At 46.1% G+C, this 19,525-nt stretch overlaps 1 protein-coding gene across 1 annotated transcript in view; it reads left to right on the forward strand.

The window, feature by feature from the left end:
* The window catches only part of ALDH7A1 (aldehyde dehydrogenase 7 family member A1), a 39,397-nt gene extending 21,429 nt beyond the window's left edge, over window positions 1–17,968 (forward strand). The window contains exons 10-18 of the mRNA XM_004586369.3: window positions 5,046–5,087; window positions 6,782–6,876; window positions 8,902–8,986; window positions 9,231–9,337; window positions 10,914–11,030; window positions 12,724–12,821; window positions 13,030–13,103; window positions 15,898–15,973; window positions 17,745–17,968. Coding sequence (XP_004586426.3) covers window positions 5,046–5,087; window positions 6,782–6,876; window positions 8,902–8,986; window positions 9,231–9,337; window positions 10,914–11,030; window positions 12,724–12,821; window positions 13,030–13,103; window positions 15,898–15,973; window positions 17,745–17,799 — 749 coding nt within the window. The 3' untranslated portion in view covers window positions 17,800–17,968. The remainder of the gene's footprint in view (window positions 1–5,045; window positions 5,088–6,781; window positions 6,877–8,901; window positions 8,987–9,230; window positions 9,338–10,913; window positions 11,031–12,723; window positions 12,822–13,029; window positions 13,104–15,897; window positions 15,974–17,744) is intronic.
* The last annotated feature ends 1,557 nt before the right edge of the window (window positions 17,969–19,525 follow it).

The raw sequence follows: 19,525 nt of genomic DNA on the forward strand, positions 1-19,525 counted from the left end.
CTTGGGGAGTAAATCATCGGGCAGAGTATCTTCCTCTCTGTCTCTCCTCCTCTCTCTATATATCTGACTTTCCAATAAAAATAAATAAATCTTTTTTTTTTTTTTTTTTTAAATCTATTTTATTGTGTTGTTGTTGACAATCTTTACATAGTTAATTACAGTTAAAGAAAGAAAAAGAAAGAAGAAAAAAAAAAAGGTTCAGGGGGACAGGGAAGTGGGCAATACCATCACGTCCACATTGTCTCCATCCTGCATCCGAGGCAAAGGAGGACATTGAGGGAGAAGCCCCACCCGGTTTCCCGCCCACCCCGAGTCCCGGATGTGGGGCATGCTCTGAGATATGTGCTCGAGTGGTGATAATAGTTCTCCGGTTATGAATCGCTGCCAGTTTCGCTCGATGAGGTCGTCCACTGATTGATATGGTCCATCATAAAGTCTCCGTTTGCCCCATTTTTCGCTGCTAACATGTAGCTGAGATGAATGATTGATCTGCTCTGTCTTCTGTCTTTTCTTGATTAGAGTTCTGAGTCCAGCAGTTCGATTGGGGAGATCTCCAAAGAAACTTTGAGGTATTCCCAGACTAGTTTCTTGTATGTTCTAGCAAGCACAGGGTCCGGCACAGTCCATCACCCCGATCAGCTGGTGGTTGCAATTGCTGGGTTGGTTCTGTTTTCAGTCCAGAGTTGCACTGGAACCAATGGGTGCTGCAGTCCAGTCTGGTTCTGCCCTGCACGTACTCGGCCCTCACTCAAACCAGTGGGAGCTGCAGCCTAGTCGGGGCGACCCACAATAACCCCCACCAGGCCCGCCCCCTACCCTGGTTTGCCAGTATGTGTAGCAGAAGACCAGTCTGTCCCCCATCCCATTTGGCTCTGGCACTTGTCAATGGGTATTAAAGCTTAGTTCTATCTAACCAACTCAACCATCCAGCCCTCATGGGTGTTGTTGAGTGCCTCTCTATCTAGCCATCCCAGCCCCCGTCCTAGTTTTCATGCCCTCCCACGGGACTAGTGACCCACGAAGGGGGAACCCACTTTTTCCCTCCCAGGTCTCTCTGTCCCGGTTTATGCACTCTTTAGGTGGTTCTGTGATTTGACTTGACAGAATTAGTCCCCAGTGCCAGCTTCTGCGGCTATGCCCAAACATCCCTCACCCACTCTAATTTATGCTTGCACCAGCAGGAATAATCAGCCCAGCCTGGCTTTTCCCTGATCTATTCCACATGCAGCGCACAGGTGTTGTAGCCTTGCATAGTCTAGTCTGTCTCTATCCCAGCCCACGCTCTCCTTCCGGTGGGAGTAGCTGTCCGGCGAGGGAACCAGCCCCTTAATCCCCCCACCAGTTCTGCCCCTCCCTTCCTTCCTGGATCTCACGTGTGCTGGTTGGGTGCTGCATTCATATCCAGTACAGGCAACCATGCCCTGGCATTCCATAATGTGTACTGGTTTTGTCGCGACCAAACCCGGCCCATCCCACACTCTGATCTGGTGTTCGGATTTGCCAGTGGGTGATATGGACTGATTCAGCCTGGTCTGCTCCTGACCCATGCTGAATGTGTGCCAGTGGGAAACTTCCCATGGCCTATTCTGGACTGTTTCCAATCATGCTTCTTGCGCTTACCTGCAGGAACTGTGTCCTGCCAGAGGAGTTGCCCAGGCTCCTCCATCAGAACCCCTCCCAATGGCAGGTTTTGCGCATGCCAGGGGGTCCTTGAGCCAACCCAACTCAGTTCACGTCCTGTCCTAGCAGGGACAGTGGCTTTTCCTGGCTGGCTTTCACCCCATTCTGGTTCTTGTTGTTGGATGTTTCAGCCCAGCCATGGCTTGTCCATACCCACATACAGCTCACGCATGGCTCAGTAGGGGGTTGAGACCCAGCCTAGTCAGTCCCACATCTACCCCCTGGTTCTCCATGACACCAGATGGTGTTGGGGTCTGAACTGGCCTGGTGCATCCAATCCCAGCCCACACTAGTGCCTCGGGTGACTGCAACTGTTTCCTAGATAGAACGCAGCTCCAATTCTAGCACATACGCCTCTTGGTGGGAACCTCAACCTAGTTAGGGTGTCCCATTACCTCCCCGATTGGGCTTGTTCCTAGCTGTAAATCATGCACCTGCCCGTGGTTGTTCTGAGGACCAGTAGGTGCAAGAGCCTAGCTCGGTATGACCTGTGTTCCATGCTGGTTTCCAGTTTTGCTTGTAAACAAAGGTTTGCTCAGTCCTGCCCAGTACATTACGTTCCATTACCAATTTAGACATTTTGGAGCTACTATGCCCTGCTTGTCCGACCCCCAGATCTGGACGGCGTGTTCACCAGCGAGAGCTATGACTCGCCAGGGGAGCTTCCCAAGTACCTCCACTTGATCCACTCCCAAACCCAGTTTACATACATGCCATTGGTTTTTAGGCCAGTACCCAGTGTACTCTGGCCTCCCATTTGGCCTTGTATGAGCTGGTGAATGTTGCAGCCCGGCCCACCCCACAACCTATTCAGGATGCACATTTGGGTGCTGCTGCCTTGCCCAGTCCAGTCTATGACAGATCCCTTTACCTGTGATTGATGGCAGGCTCCTTGGTCACACCTAGCTTAGTCCATAACCACCTAAAATTTAGGTTTACCAGTGGGGCCAAACTTTCTGCAGGGTGTGGCCCACACATCCTGCACAGAGTCCACCCCAGGATAAGGTTCTAGAGTGCTAGTTAAAATTATGGACCTGCCTAATGTGACCAGTCTCCTGAGCCAACATCATGTCAGGCAAAAAAATATCCTGCTAGACAATCTGGGGGTTATCTTCTGCATTATAGGTGTTCAAAGCTCAGCATTATTGAGTGATTAGAAGTTCTCCAAAAGAAGAGCCACTGGCGTTGGGAATCTTTAGAATTGACTCAGAACCCAGAAACAGTGGGGTCACCCTAGAGCTATCTAAGCAGCAATTCGGACATCCATTACCCCAGAGCTTCCCGGCCGGGCGGCCAGCAGGCAAAGCCCTGGATGAGGCCGAGGACTCGTTCACTACCTTGCGGCAGTGTCTTTGGCGTGAGCCCCCAGCATTGGGTCCGACCCGGCAGGGGCACCCCCCACAGCCGCCACACTGTGAGGAGCGGCAGTTGCCCCCGAATCCCAAGGCCCGAACCCCTCCCAAACTCACCTAGCTGCCAGATATTAGCAGCTGGGTGGAGCTAGGAATTTTAAGCCAGTTCCCAAGATCCCTCATGGTGCACTTACCCGAGGAATGAGCTCTCTTGGGTCCTGGATGAGGCCGAGGACTCGTTCACTACCTTGCGGCAGTGTCTTTGGCGTGAGCCCCCAGCATTGGGTCCGACCCGGCAGGGGCACCCCCCACAGCCGCCACACTGTGAGGAGCGGCAGTTGCCCCCGAATCCCAAGGCCCGAACCAAAATAAATAAATCTTAAAAAAAAAATCAAGGTTATAAGGAATAGTGTTGGGCCCGGCGCGATAGCGTAGTGGTTAAGGTGCTCACCTTGAATGCACTGGAATCCCATATGGTCGCTGGTTCTAATCCCGGCAGTCCTGCTTCCCATCCAGCTCCCTGCTTGAGGCCTGGGAAAGCAGTCAAGGACAGCCGAAGACTTTGGGACCCTGCACCGTGTGGGAGACCAGAAGGATCCTCTTGGCTTCAGATTGGCGCAGCACCAGCCTTGGCGGTCACCTGGGGAGTGAATCATTGGATGGAAGATCTTCCTCTCTGTCTCTCTTCCTCACTGTCTCTCTTCCTCTCTGTATATCTGACTTTGCAATAAAAATAAATATTAAAAAAATACACATACACATATATATATGTATTTCATAGAGAGATCTTTCATTTGCTGGTTCTCTCCAAAAATGGCTGCATCAATCAGGTTTCGGCCAAGTTGAAGTCAGAAGCCAGAAACTCCTTTCTGATCTCTTTTATGGGTAGTAGAGCTCAAGTACTTGGGCCTTCTGCCTCTGCCTTCCCAGGCACACTAGCAGGAAGCTGAATTGGAAGTGTAGGAACCAGGACTCGGATTGGCTCTCTGATGTGATTGCAATGCAGGCAATGGCTTAATTACTGCACCACAACTGGCCCCAGGATTTCTTCCTGCGTTAAGGCTGTATGGTATTGCACTGGGTGGATTGTTCTAGCAGTTCAACTGTCCATGGGCGCTTGGGTTGCTTCTGCCTTCTGCCTGTTGTGGATCATCGAACACTGGTGTACAGATATCTTTGGAGTCTCCACTTTCCTGAAGTGCATTGTCACATCATCTGCTAATTAATTTTGGGAGGCATTACCATAGCAGTTTCAGAGTGGCTGCTCCATTCTCCACTAACTTTTTTCTTAAGTAATTTCAGACTTGGGTAACAGTTATAAGACAACCCCAACTGTTTGCTTTTGGGGCCATTTGCTTTATCATCTCCAGCAGCATAGATGCATGTACACATGTATATATACACCTGTGCTTATTATTGTTGAGTTGTTTGGAGTAAGCTGTAGGCATCTGTCCTTTTACTATTATATTTCTATTAATTATTATTATTAAAGAATTTTTTTATTGTAAAGGCAGATTTACAGAGAGAGGAGAGACAGAAAGATCTTCGTCCACTGATTCACTCCGTAAGTGACTGCAATGGCCAGAGCTGAGTTGATCCAAAGCCAGAAGCAAGGAACTTCTTTCGGATCTCTGACATGGGTGCAGGGTCCCAAGGCTTTGGGCCATCCTCGACTGCTTTCCCAGACCACAGGCAGGGAGCTGGATGGGAAGTGGGGCAGCAGGGACACTAACTAGGGTCCATATGGAATCCCGATGCATGCAAGGTGAAGATTTAGCCAATAGGCTACCGTGCCAGGCCCTGTTTGTTTCTTAAGAACACAAACAATCTCTTATGTAACTACGGGATATTTGTAAAAATCAGGAGATTTGATATTTATACCATTGTCAAGATACATTTTAAGAGAAAATAAGTTAGAAAATAATTGGGATAGGTTGCAATCTGAGGCTTCATAGCAGTGTTCAGTGAATACTGATACAGCAATTAATCGATGTTTGTGATTTCTTTTTCAAGGGAGAAGTTTGTTGGAACTTGGAGGGAACAATGCCATTATTGGTAAGGCTGTGCTTTGTGTTTTCAGAAACTCCTAGTAGCTATACTTAATATGCACGACTTGTTTACAAACTTAGACCTTCTATATTTTGTGATCCTAGATCCTAACTCCCATGTTTAGGATTTTTTTTTTCTTGTTGGACACAGTTCACAGGCTTACTTTAAAGGTGTAGAAGCTGAGAAGGCAGGGAACAATGTTACTTATATTGGGAAAACATTCTTTGGGGCTTTGAGCCTGTGTGTGACTTCCCTTGTCATGTGGCATTGTGCTATGTGTTTCTCTTTTTCTTATTTCCTTGGTCACATATTTCTCTAGAATAAATAACTCCTAGGTGACTTGATGATTCCGTTAGCTTTTGAGAAATATTTCTCTTTAAGGAAGTAGCGATTGCTTTTATGAATTAATTTAAATGGCAAAAAGACAGAGCTAAAGCTCCCATCTGCTGGTACCCTCCTCAGATAACTGCAATAAGGCTGGGTCAGATACAAACAGGAGCTGGGAATCAAGTCCAAGTCTTCTGATTGGGTGCAGACCCAAGGAGCCAGAGTGGGGACTAGAACTCAGGCACTCTGATATATGGTGCATGGATATCTCAGTTGGCATCTTAACCATAAGGCAAACTGCCCACTCCTTTAGTGCTCCTACTTTGGGAGGCTTAAAAGAATTGCTTCCATTTCTTTTTCAACCATTGGAGTTTGACACAAAAGGAAGATAGTGTGTATCAGCTTAACTCTTGGATAATGCCATGAACAATGGACAAACTTAGCAGAAGTACCTTCAGTTGGGTGCTGAAAAGGGAAAATTGCTCATTTCCGTGTTGCATTCATCACTGTGTTTAAACGTGTATGTTTGTGATCGACATCAGAGGTTTCAGATGTATGTGGTGAAGCTTTCGTTGTATCAGCTGCTAAGTGCCAGGTTCCTACCAGGTGCTGTGTCAGCTGGTTTACGTGCATGATTTTGTTGGATCCCCACAATGGCCTCGCTGACTCTCATTGAAAGCTTGTCCTCTGGTGATGGTGTGCCTGCAGTGACAGGCTGGTCTTTGTCTCCTAGCCACCAGACCTGAGAGCACAGCTCTTTCTTGCCTCCTCACTGCTATCCCATAGTACCCCAGACACAGTCACCCCAGTTCACAGCAGCAGAAATGGGTCTGAATAAGGAACCTTAACACAACGAAAAAGGTCACGGAGGCGGCCAAGAGGCACACCATCTCCTTCATCATCAGCCTAGTCTGAGACCACTGTCAGATCAGAGGGATGGTTGAAGACGTGGAGGGGAAGTGCCAGGAGGAATCACAGAGTGCACGTGGAAGGGGAGGAGACACAGACAAGGCAGAGAGGAATGTGGATGGGACTGTGGATCATGCAGAGGAGGGGAGGAAGCAGTCAAGAGAAGCTGCTGTCAAAATAGGCCGTGGGGTTCAGACTGGGACAGATAAACCAAGAAGGCTTCTTCCAGAGCCCACGGGGGCAGCACGGTTGGGTGAGAGGCAGCGAGCCAGGGAAGAGGAGGTCAGAATCCGAGTGAGGCCCAGGGCTATGTCCTCTGAGTCCTCCACTCTGAACATGCATGGCCACGCCACCTGCTTCTGCAGCTGAGCTTGGTGCGCCGACTTGCTGCACTTCCTGAAGTAGTGTGTACCTTGTCTTCCCATCTTGTCCCGCTGACAGCTGCCTGTCTGTGTTTCTCTCAGCTTTTGAAGATGCAGACCTCAGCTTGGTTGTCCCTTCAGCCCTTTTTGCCGCCGTGGGGACAGCTGGCCAGAGGTGTACCACGGCAAGGCGACTGGTGAGTGGATGTGTGAGGCTGGCGTTGGACCTTTGCTGGAGAGAAGTGTGCTCCCTTAGGCAGCCCTGGTGCTCTGTCTAATGTGCTTATGACGCTAGCTGTCGCTCAGCCAGGGCCTCTGCCTGTCTCCCTCCCCAAGCCAGCACAGCTGCTCCTGCCAGTTCCAGGTTAGGGTTGGCCCTGACGCCTCCTTTCGTTTGCATTCTGAGAAAACAGGAACCAAATCCAGTGCCACTCAAAGAATAAAACAAGCTGCAGATTTGAAGCATCCTATTAAAACTGTTAGCTAAATGATAGCCTTGTTCTTTTATAAAAACCTCTGAGTAGTCAAACATTTTAAACGGTAAATTTTAATGTAAATTATTAAAATTAATTTTTATTTTTCTGATAAAATACTTTGCAAATTAAATTTTACATTAGAGTAATTTTTAATTTAAATTTTAGTTTGAATTTAAATTTCTGGCCTTACAGAAGTCTTGAGTTATTCAGTGGATGTGACATGGTCTCCCTCAGCATAAAGTGTGTTTGTGGACAGGATGGATTAGTACTGTGCATGGGTAAGATGTTGCTCAGCTTCAATGTGCAGGGCTTGGGAAGTTTAATTTTCACAGACTGAGGTGGATTTCAGTCTGATGTCAGATGCAATCTTGATTTTCATGACTTTCATTGTACTAAGAAGCCAACTGGAGCAAGTTTCAGTTGGGTACAAATTGAACTGTTTGCCATTTATAGTGATAGTTCAATTTGGCAGATACACAGAGAGAAGGAGATAGAAAGAAAAAAAATCTTCCATCCACTGGTTCACTCCCCAAGTGGCCACAATAGCTGGAACTGAGCAGATCCAAAGCCAGGAGCCAGGAACTTCTTCCAGGTGTCCCACACAGGTACAGGGTCCCAAGGCATTGGAGCATCCTCTGCTGCTTTCCCAGGCCACAAGCAGGGAGCTGGATGGGAAGTGGAGCAGTCAGAACACAAAATGGTGCCCATATGAGATCCCAGCACATGCAAGGCAAAGATTTAGCCACTAGATTAAAGCGCTGGTTCCAGCAAGTTCAATTTCTTTCCTAAGATTTATTTTATTTTTATTGAAAAGTGAAATATGTAGAGAGGAGAAGAGGCAGAGAGGATCTTTTGTTTGTTGATTCACTCCCCAAGTGGCTGCAGCAACCCAAACTGAGCTGACCGAAGCCAGGAGGGGAGCCTCTTCTGAATCTCCCACGCAGGTGCAGGGTGCCAAAACTTTGGGCTGTTCTCGACTGCTTTCCCAGGCCACAACCAGGGGGTGGATGGGAAACAGAGCTGCTGGGACACAAACCACTGCCCATATGGGATCCTGGTATGTGTAAGGCGAGGATTTTAGCCAATAGGCTACAGCACCGGGCCCCCAGCAAGTTCCCTTTCAACGTTGAGAATGAAACACAGAGCTCAGATCCATCCCACAATGAATGCAAGGTGTGTTCAAGGCCTGATCAAGGCCTCATGGGGCTGGAGGCTCACGGCATCCAGGCACTCCGCAGCGGTTGCTTGGCCAGACTGCTGTGCTCTGTGCCCACCCGCATGTGCTTGCACTCACAGCCTGGGACGGGTGCGTGCTCCTCTGCTTCCATGGGGTTCTGTTCTGATAAACCCGTTGTCAGGCACAGTAATATGAAGAATTGTAAATCCAAGTGTCATTAGGTCAGGATGTCTGTCTTTAAGGCTCTCTGCTGATTAGAATGTCAGATGCCATGAATAAGAACAGGAGCCATGGATTCATGGAGCCTTGCCTTAAGATCCTTAGAGACTCGAGGAAGATACAATTAAGGCTTCATTCTGCTGTCTGTCCAGAAGAGATGAGCTTCATGTAGTTAATACCAAAATTAGAAAATATGTTATTATGAGATAAATAGATTTAAGTGCCTATGTTTTCAGAGATAATAATATCTCAATAACTTAATTGTTTGATACTGCTAAGGAAATTTCTCATTATTTGAGAATGGGTGTATTTCTGTTTCAATTCCCTTGGATGTTTTTCTTTTTACTTAGTTTTTGCATGAAAACATCCACGATGAAGTCGTAAACAGACTTACCAAGGCTTATGCACAGATCCGAGTCGGGAATCCATGGGACCGTGAGTATCCTGCCAAAGAGCCTCTTGTTTGGACAGCTGGGGTTAGAACCGTTTCATCTTCTGAGTTTTTCCCCCTCCGCTGAGGGGCCTGGAGGCTTGCAAAGCAGTTTTTAGGCTTTTGGGGTGACACCTTGGCTGTCAGCTAGAGGACACAAGAAAGGATTGACCTGTTCATTGGGAAAGTTGTTAGAGTGGCAACACGATGCCTCTGAGGGCAAAGTAAAAGGCATTGTTCTCTCTCCAGCTGATGTTCTGTATGGGCCCCTCCACACCAGACAAGCAGTGAGCATGTTTCTCGCAGCGGTGGAAGAAGCAAAGAAAGAAGGAGGCACCGTGGTCTATGGGGGCAAGGTAATGAGCACCCTGACTTTGGTAGTGGGACTGTTCCTCTTCTCCCACGCACCTGCTGGGCTCTGGGCTAATGGAGGGTGCGTCCCCTAAGACATCCCTTTCTGCAGCTGGCTTTAAGGGGGATGCACATGTTTTAAAGAATGACTTATAAATGCATGGGACTTTTTGAGTGGGGGTCACCCTAGAAACCCAAAGTCCTGGGGCTACTAAGTTGGGTCCTTGGGAGTTTGTATGGAAAGGAGACCTCATTTCCCTGAGGCAGTGGAAGAATTTGTGTCCAGATTAGTTAGAATCCATACTTACATGCTAATTAAAGAAGTCAGTCAAGGCTTCTAATTGAAATAGTACGTGCCTTAAGCATGTGGTTTTAACCACATCATTGCAATTGTTTGTGTGATGCTTTTGACATACAGCCAGTGTGTTTTCTATATGGATTGTAGGACTTTGTTGTCTTAATCTTTGCAAAAGCCATGCCCTTAACTTTCCTAAGTTTATTTTGTTTTGTTGGTAGTTCTAAAAAATGTGTTTAAATGAGAAATTTTACAACCACAGATCAGCTCCTCACATGCTTTCAACAGCTAGGGCTGGGCTAGCTCGAAGCTAACTCAGTCTGGGTCTTTCATTTTGAGTGGCAGAGACCCAAGTACTGGGGTCATTACTGCTACCTCCAGAGGGTGCACACTAGCTGCAAACTGGATCAAAAGCAGAGCTGGGAGACGAACCCTGGGGCTCTGATGGGAGATGTTGCTATTCCAAGCAGATATCACCTCTTTTTCTAGCTCTTCCAAAAAGGACACTGATCCTATTGGATTGGGGTCCTGCCCTAATGACCTTGTTTATCAGTGATTTTGTTTATTAATGAACATGATTATCTTTAAATCCCATTGCAAATGTACTTTGAGCACGGCACTTCAACCATACATGTTTTGGGAGGGCACAGAAAGCAACATAATGGAATATATAGATTACCTATTTTCAAGTTACACAAATGTTTAATTTTTTTTTTAATTGGAAAGGCAGATTTACAGAGAGATAGAATGAAAAACAGAAATACATTCCATCTGCTAGTTCACTCTGCAACGGCAAGAGCTAAGCTGACCCGAAGCCAGGAGCCAGGAACTTCTTCCAGGTCTCCCATGCTAGTGCAGGGTCCCAAGGCTTTGGGCCTCTCTCGACTACTTTCTCAGGCCTTAAGTAGGGAGCTGGATAGGAAATGGAGCAGGTGGGACATTTGGAATGCCAGCGATTGTAGGAAAAGGATTAGGCAACTGAGCCATTGAACTGGTCCAAAATTGTGCAAATTTTAAAATAACCACTTGCCATGGTGTTTTTCCAGTGTAACTTGATTGTCACTCATGGCACTGCTCGTTTTTTTTTTCTCTGTCCATCTAAGCTACCACCAAGTAACAGAAGAGATTGTTTTCATCCAAGAACAGAAGTTACCTTGGAGATATCATTCGCTTACAAACCCTCTTTTTTTTTTTTTTTTTTTTTTTTTCTGTCAAGTGTGGCTGAGGATTGCTGCCATTGAAGACCAAAGGCTTTCTGTCTCATTACCTTCCTTTTTCTGTCTCAGGTTATGGATCGCTCTGGGAACTATGTAGAGCCCACAATCATCACAGGCCTTGCCCATGATGCAGCTATTGCTCACACAGAAACTTTTGCTCCAATTCTGTACGTCTTTAAATTCAAGGTACATATGGATTCGGTTTCTCTAGTCCGGCGTTGAAACAAATAATGGGACTGGGGGAATGATTGGCCTCGAGGAAGATGTTTGAAGTCACTAAGATCTGTAGGTTGGGGTAAAATATGAAAGGATGAACACATGAATGAGGAAGCCTGCCAAGGCCAGATGCCAGGAGAACAAGGCTGGGTGTGGAGCAGCGCTGGTCGTGATGGAGTAGGTGGCCCGCATCTCCTGTGTCCTGTGTGTGGACCATGGAGGCCATTTCTCCTGAACATAGGATTGGATAGTTCAGAGTGCTGTGTGTAAGTCAGTAGACCAGGAAGAAAATCTGGAGACAGTGTGAAGACATGTCATTGTCAGTTGTGCTGGGGACAGTGGTGCAGGTTGTAACAGAAGAATTAACTCTCATGTGAGGCATGCCTTTATCTTGTCAGTAAATATTCAGGATTAGGATGGCAGAAATTGAATCAAGGTTTAAATGTGCGATTATTAACAGGATGGTGAGAATTGTACTTTACTGCAATTATATAATTAGATTTTTTTACATTTTACCTTAAGTTGTCTATTAATGTCTCACATATGGTGATTGGAGAGTATAATCTAGTATTTTGTAATGTATGTGTTTGTGAGCTCTCAAGCAAATTATTTAGCCTCACGAGTCTCAGTTGCTTAATTAATAAATTGGAGCCAGTATAAAATTTGTGTCATAGGGTAAGGTTAGGAAACTAGATGCATGTTAAGTGCTTAGGTTGGTGTGTTGCATATAATCAGAGCTGAACAACTATTAGCTATCATATATAGTAATTTTAATGGAAGAATGTACTAATCTTTGTTTCTGAAAGTATAATTGGGAAAAATCTCATCTCTCTTCCCCCCAGGAGTTCTACTTATTTATAGAAGAAGCACAGAATTAGTCAAATGTTGACTTACTCTTTGGTTTCCCTTTTTTTTTCTTTACAGATTTATTTATTTAGTTACTTGCAATGCAGAGCAACAGAGAGAAAGGGAGAGAGGTCTTTCATTTGCTGATTCATTTCTGAAATACCCACAACAGCAAAGGCTGGTTCAGTCTGAGAACAGGAGCCAGGAACTCCATCTGGTCTTCCATATGGGTGGCAGGAACTCAGCTACTGGAGTTGTTTCCTAGACACATCAGCGGGAGCAAGATTAGAAGTAAGGTAGCTGTGCCCAGCGCAATAGTTCAGTGGCTAAATCCTTGCCTTGCATGCACCAGGATCCCATATAGGTGCTGGTTCATGTCCCAGTGGCCCCACTTCCCATCTAACTCTCTGGTTATGGCCTGGGAAATCAGTAGAGAATGGCCCAAAGCCTTGGGACCCTGCACCCACGTCGGAGATCCGAAAGAGGCTCCTGGCTCCTTGCTTCAGATCTGGCTCAGCTCTGGCCATTGCAACCACTTGGGGAGTGAACCAGTGGATGGAAGATCATTCTATCTGAATCTCCTTCTCTCTGTAGATCTGCTTTTGCAATAAAATAAATAAATCCTTAAAAAGAAAAAAGATGTAGTGTATTAGCCTAGACTTGAACCCATACTCTAATTTAGGACTCAAGTATGGTGTGCTGGCTGTTTTTTTGGTACACTAAAGTTATATTAGTATATCCGATGAAAGGAGTTTGATGTCCGTGAACTTTGATCTGAACACCAACATGTAATGCCTTCCCATCTCTGCTCTTTCAGGATGAAGAAGAGGTCTTTGCCTGGAATAATGAAGTCAAACAGGGTCTTTCCAGTAGCATTTTTACCAAGGATTTAGGCAGAATCTTCCATTGGCTTGGGTATATAACTTTGCTTTGAAACTTTGTATGTGGTGGGTTTTTGTAATGAATGAATATAAAAAGCAAACCATCACAGCTGAAAGTACATTTTGGGGGGTGGGGTTGAGAGTCTTTGATTGCTTGGGCCTTGTGTTTATCTGTTTTTGTTTGTTCTGTTTCTCGAATGTTCCTGCATATTGCTGTCACTGTGGTTCCCTCTCATGCACAGACCTCGAGGCTCAGACTGTGGCATCGTAAACGTGAATATTCCGACGAGTGGGGCCGAGATCGGAGGTGCATTTGGTAGGCAAAGCTTCATCTCTCCTTCTCCATGCCAGGCAGCAAAGGGAAAGCAGTAACACTCTGGCCAAGACACTGAAGCCCTTTCTGCACTTGGAAGTAATTGTGGGTGATCCATCTCCTGTTAGAAGATGCTCAGGCCATATGGACCCTGCAAGTTGATGCTCTCCACTGCGCTCTCAGGCAGAGCCAGAATCCTTCACTTGGGGAGGGTCTGAGGGCTGAGTCCAAGACTGAGAAATGAATAAGGTTAGAAAGTGGGTGTAATAAATACGACGGATGTTATCTTTCAGTAGATAAAATACTAGATTGTTTTCACTGAGCCATACTTCTGTTTTCTCTGAAGCCGTGAGCTGTTGATACTTATTAATAATAGTGCTTTCTTTCCTTTTTTTTCTTTTTCTTTTCTTTCTTTTTTTTTTAAGCTTTGTGTATTTGAAGGGGAGAGGAAAAGAGAGGGGAGACAGCTTCTGAGAGTTGACTTCTCAATTGGCTACAGTAGTCAGGGATGGACCAGGCTAAAGCTTGGGTCAGTAACTCATGGCAGATAGCCAAGTACTTGGGCCATGATCCACTGCTCTCCCCAGCCCTGGACCAGAAGTGGAGCAGCTGTAACCAAAACCAGCCTTGTGAGATGTGAAGCCAGCATTGTACTCAACAGCGTGGCTCACTGTGCCACAAGGCAGCCTCTAGTAATTGTTTTATAAAAATACCTTTCTAACAATCGTGTAAGTTTTATCTATTATAAGTATCCCTAAGCAGGGTATAATAGATGATATTTATAAAAAGTATAGAGGCATCGCTTCTCGGCCTTTTGGCTAAGATCAAGTGTAAAAAGTATAGAGGCAAAGCCAGCATATATTGGTACTTGTTAAAGTTTAATTAGGGGCATTCTTTTCTGGCATTTTTTTTTTAAGATTTATTTATTTTTATTGGGAAGTCAGACATGCAGAGATGAGGAGAGACAGAGAGGGAGCGGCCGGAGCTGAGCTGATCCGAAGCTGGGAGCCGCCTCCCAGAGTTGCATCAACAGGGACTGGAATCTCGAGTGAAGTGTCTCTTGGGGTGTAAGCATCCCAGGTGGCAGGTTCACCATTTTAAAATTGTTCTTTGGACAAGGTAGGCCAGCGATGGGCCTCATAAGGATCTTGGCACTCAGCTTTACTTTTAGGAAGAGTTTTCTGACATGACCTTTTCCTGATTTCTGTATTTTGTTTATTTCAGAGGCAGAGAGATAAAGACAGAGAGAAACCTTACCTGTTGGTTCTCTCCCCAGATGTCTGTAGTGACAGCACTAGGCCAGGGCAAAACTGAGACCAGGAACTCAGGTCAGGCCTCCTATGTGGGGGTAGTGACCCAGCTGCTTCAGCTGTCACTTGCTGCTCCTAAGGTGCCCATCAGCAGGAAGCTGAAACGAAGCATAGAGCAACACCAGTTGCTTGGTATCCGATGTCCATGTCCCAACCAGCTGCTTGTTGGCCAGGCTAGGTGTTTGTCTGTGTTTTCTATATTTTTATTTCTAGATCTCTTCCGTTCGAGTGTAGCCCTGTTTGTCCTGTTGTTGCCTCTCTCCTATTTTTGGGACCTTCCCTTATTATTACCTTTGCTTCAAAGAGGAAGAGAGTTAGATTGGTTTTATCTATTCTCTCCTATTTTTCATATTTTTATAATCTTCTCCATATGACAGATTTCTTTAACCTTTTTTTAAAATTATTTATTAGCAAGGCAGGGTTACAGAAAGAGTAGAGTAGAGGAGAGAGAGAGAGAGATCCGTGTGCTAGTTCAGGCCCCAAGTGGCTGTAGCAGCTAGGGTTGGGCCAGTTAGATCTGGGAGCTTCATCTGGGTCTCCCGTGTGGGCGCAGGGGCCCAAGCGCTGGGGGGGTCCTTTGCTGCATTCCCAGATCCTAACGGCAGTGGAGCAGCTGAAACCCACACCAGTGCCCTTATGGCATTCCAGAATTACAGGTGGAGGCTTTACTTGCTATGCCACAATGCCAGTTCCCAACTTTTTCCTTTTAATCCTTGTGTTGACATTTCCTCCTCTGGTATTTTAGAAGCAACACCAAGACTTATTTCTTGGACTGTAATGACATGCTTTTAAATAGTGACCTTTTCTTATTATGGAACTGTTAGTGTCTCAAAAACTATTATAAAAGCAGTATATGTGTAGAGAATTAGAATATTTAGATAAATGTAAATGAAAAAGTAAAATTGTGTTTCTACTAGTTTTTACCCTTTAACATCTTAGTCTAATGGTGTTTTTTGAAAGAATTTCTTCTGCTTCCTGACATATTTCTATGTCTTCTTTGTTCTTTTTTTTGTTAGTCTAGGCTACTTTTAATCCTTTGCTTGCTTGAGGAGATGCTTCGGGCTAACCACACTGATTTGGTCAGGTAGCTCTGGTCTCCTTTCTTTAAAAAAAAATATTGTTGAAAGGCAGAGTTTCATGGAGACAGAGAGAGATATGTTCCCTGTTCTGGTTAATTCCCCAAATGCGTGCGACATCTGGGGCTGGGCTAGTCCAAAGACAGGAACCTGGACCTCCATCCGGGTCTCCCATGTGAGTAACAGAAAGCCAGATCTTTGGGTCATCATCTGCAGCTTCCCAGGTGTGTAGCAGCAGGACATTAGACTGAAAGTGGAGGCAGGACTCAATCCCTGGTACTCTGTTACGGAATGTGGATGTCCCAGGTGGTTTAATCCGCCATGCTACAGTGGTGATCTCGTTTGAGAGCCTTCATTCTGTTTGTACAGGAAGTTGCTTACAAGGTTTGTGATTGTTTTGTGTTTATTCAGGAGGAGAAAAGCACACCGGCGGTGGCAGGGAGTCCGGCAGTGATGCCTGGAAACAATACATGAGAAGATCCACTTGGTAGGCACAGGCTGGGGATCCGGGTCTGGAGTTTGGTCAGCTTGAGGCTGGGCACGTGGTTTCACACTTTTCTTTCCATTGTGTTTCTATGCACTTTTAAAAAAAATGATTTATTTATTTTTATTGCAAAGTCAGATATACAGAGAGGAGGAGAGACAGAGGAAGGTCTTCCATCCAATGATTCACTCCCCAAGTGACGGCAACAGCCGGTGCTGCCCCCATCCAAAGCCAGGAGCCTAGAACTTCCTCCAGGTCTTCCACACGGTTGCAGGGTCCCAAAGCTTTGGGCCGTCCTCGACTGCTTTCCCAGGCCACAAGCAGGGAGCTGGGTGGAAAGTGGAGCTGCTGGGATTAGAACCGGTGCCCATATGGGATCCCGGGGCGTGTTCAAGGCGAGGACTTTAGCTGCTAGGCTACCACGCTGGGCCCGTTTCTATGTCCTTTCACTGGGCTGTCTCCTGTTAGTGTGCCCCTCTGTGTTACTCTTGTCCAGCCTCATCAGCTGGTTCTCTGTACCCAGCTGTGGTGCTGCCTTGGTGGCGCTCTCTCTGCAGCAGATGAAATGGGAGAAGCTGCAGGGTTCCTGTAGAGGCAGAGCCTCCTTTAAGTTTCCTCCTTGGGTGCAGTTACTGCATCTGTGTTACTAGAATGATTGGAGACAGAGGCGCCCACAGGCCCTGCTAGTGAGCGGGGGACCATGGGCAGACCTTCAAGAATGGGGCATCTCACCTACCCAGCACAGGCACAGCACCAGGGAGCCCACTGCTGGGAGAGTCTGACAGCAACCTACTTCTTTGGCTTTAATTATCCACCTGCCTGGGGTAGAGGCACTTTCCTCTGGGTGAATAGAATAGGATACGTGGGGTCATGTCTGTATCATGTGTGTTGAGTATTACCCCCGTCACTTCTAAGCCTTTTGGCTAATACCAAGCGAATTTCTTTTATCCACAGTGTTTCAGGATTTTTCAGTGTTTTTCAATATTCATACAGATTTTGTCCATTAAGTGAGGGCATTCCTGATCTGAAGGCGAACAGTACAAAACTGAAAATTTTGTGGCCCCAACATTTTGTTGGTGCTCAGAAATATTTCAGATTTTAGGGCACTTGAGTTTCAAAATTTAGGATTTTGTTGTAGAGGGTAGTACCACATTGGCACTAGGAGGCCCATCCTGATCCTACAGTGTCTCTGAAAAGGACTGCAGGTTTTGATTGTGGGGGGTCTCAGCCTTAATTCATTGTGGCTACAGCTGCTGTATTCTTGTTGGGCAGTTCTGAGATCTTCCCACAACAGCTCATCCAACAGACACACACACACACACACACACACACACAAATCTCTTTCCTTTCCCGTGCCCCTTTAGAGCTTTTCAGGCAAACATTGAGTTGTGACTTTTCTGGAATCCATTTAATGGGGATACTTTTCCTCTATTTCTATCAAAGTAAAAACACCAGTATTTGCCTAGGGAGTTCTTAAACAAGATGTAGAGGGCAAAGTTACTGCTACCGCGTTCTCGTGCTCCACTCAAATGAAAGCCATGAACACATACATATGTGATGTGTCTTTCCAGACTTCTCTGGGTGTGTGTCTGTCTCTAAAGTGGGATCCATACAAATATTGCTTTTACATCCTGTTTTTTCCCATCACTTTATAACTTAGACATTTTACCTTGGGAATAGAAAAAGATCTGCTGTGTTACTTTATTACTGGAATGAAAATACTGTGTGTTCTGTGTGTGCTATCATTCACGGAACTGTGTCTTTCTGCTCCCAGCACCATCAACTACAGCAAGGACCTTCCTCTGGCCCAAGGAATCAAGTTTCAGTGAAGGCGTTAGAGGCCGACCTCACTATCCTCGCAGGAATTCCCGTAGCTGTGTCTGAAGAAGATGAACACTCGACCTGAACGTGCCTTTCAACCTGAGAGTGACTAATCCCCCGGTGACCTCAAAGCCCTGACTCATTTTTTTTAAGTCAGAATAAATTTTTCACAACTTACCTCACTACTTAGGCATGATTTCTAGAAAGTCATTGGGTATTTTTATAGTAGTTCTGAGTTGTTTTATCAAAAGGCAGAGGCTGAATTGCATTGGGGGAGTTCAGAACCCTGCATGCTTTAGTCTGTGCAGGCCTGATCATGCAGAGGTATGGAAATGCCCTCTCGCTCGACTGTCTCTAGGCAGAAGACACTCCGACAACTGGATTCAGAGGTTCCTCAGAATCAACTTTCTATGTTTTCCAAATTTTCCATTCTTTCTTATTCTTAAGATTTGTTTATTAGAAAGGCAGAGTTGCAGAGACAGAGGTTTACCCTCAAATGGCCACGACAGCCGGGGTTGGGCCAGGCTGAAGCCAGGAGCCGGAACTTCCATCTAGGTCTCCCATGTAGCTTCCAGGGACCCAGGGGCCCAGGCCATCCTCTGGTGCTTTCCCAGGTGTATTGGCAGGGAGCCGGATCAGAAGTGGAACACTCGGGATACCTGGGACTTTGCCTATATTTGGTGCCTGTGTCTCAGTTGATGGTTTAACCCAACGCTGGTCATGAATTTTTTGTGCTTTGCTCAGCCTTGCTGCTTAGTTTAAGTTTACACAGAATAGCCTAGGGAGGAAAAGGAAACCTTTGTAGGGTAGGAATCCTGCATCCCCACAAGGAAAGTTCATTTGCATTACCTTCCTCAGGCAGATGTCAGGGAGAGATGGAAGCAGGGGTGCTCCTTCCCTGCCAAAGTACAGTGTTGTCGGGAATGACTCATCCTCAAAGTGAGGAAGAGTGGGGCTCTTGTTGTGGTGTAGCGTATTAAGCTGTTGTCTCTGATATCTGCATTCCCTGTGTGCACTTGTTCAACTGCTGGCTGCTCCACTTCCTATATAGCTCCTTGCTTGCTCCTGGGAAAGCAGCAGATAATGGCCCAAGTGCTTGGGCCCTGCCACCTATGAGGGAAACCCAGATGGAGTTCTAGGCTTCTGGCTTCCAGTTGGCCCAGGCCCAGCCCCAGCCATTGTGACCATTTGGGGAAGAAAGTAGCTGGTAGAAGATCTGTCTGGTCCAGTGCTGTGGTGTGATAGCTAAAGCTGCCTCCTGCAGTGCTGACATCCCACATGAGCATTGGTTCAAGTCCTGGCTGCTCCACTTCTGATCAAGTTCCCTGTAATGTGCCTGGAAAGTTGTAGAAGATAGCCGAAGTGCACCCATGTGGGAGACCTAGAAGAAGCTCCTGGCTCATGAGTTGGCAGTGAGCTAGCTCCAGTCATTGTCATTTGGAGAGTGAACCAGTTGATAGAAGCTCTGTCTTCCTGTACCCTTCTAACCTCCTCTAATGTTGCCTTTGAAATGAATAAGATAAATTTTTTTTTAAAGAACAACAACAAAAAACAAGATTTCTGCAGTTGCCTTTCAGCAACAGTTGCCAACATTTGGGGAGCGATGGGAGATCTGTTTCTCTTGCCTTTTAAGTAGGAAAAGAATACTTTAAAAAACTTGTAAAAGTCACATGATCGTGGGGATAGAATAAATGCTGGCCACTGTGATTGGGGCATTTTCCACATTTGAAATAA

The sequence above is a fragment of the Ochotona princeps genome, chromosome 19, assembly GCF_030435755.1.
Source record: "Ochotona princeps isolate mOchPri1 chromosome 19, mOchPri1.hap1, whole genome shotgun sequence".
NCBI lineage: Eukaryota > Metazoa > Chordata > Mammalia > Lagomorpha > Ochotonidae > Ochotona > Ochotona princeps.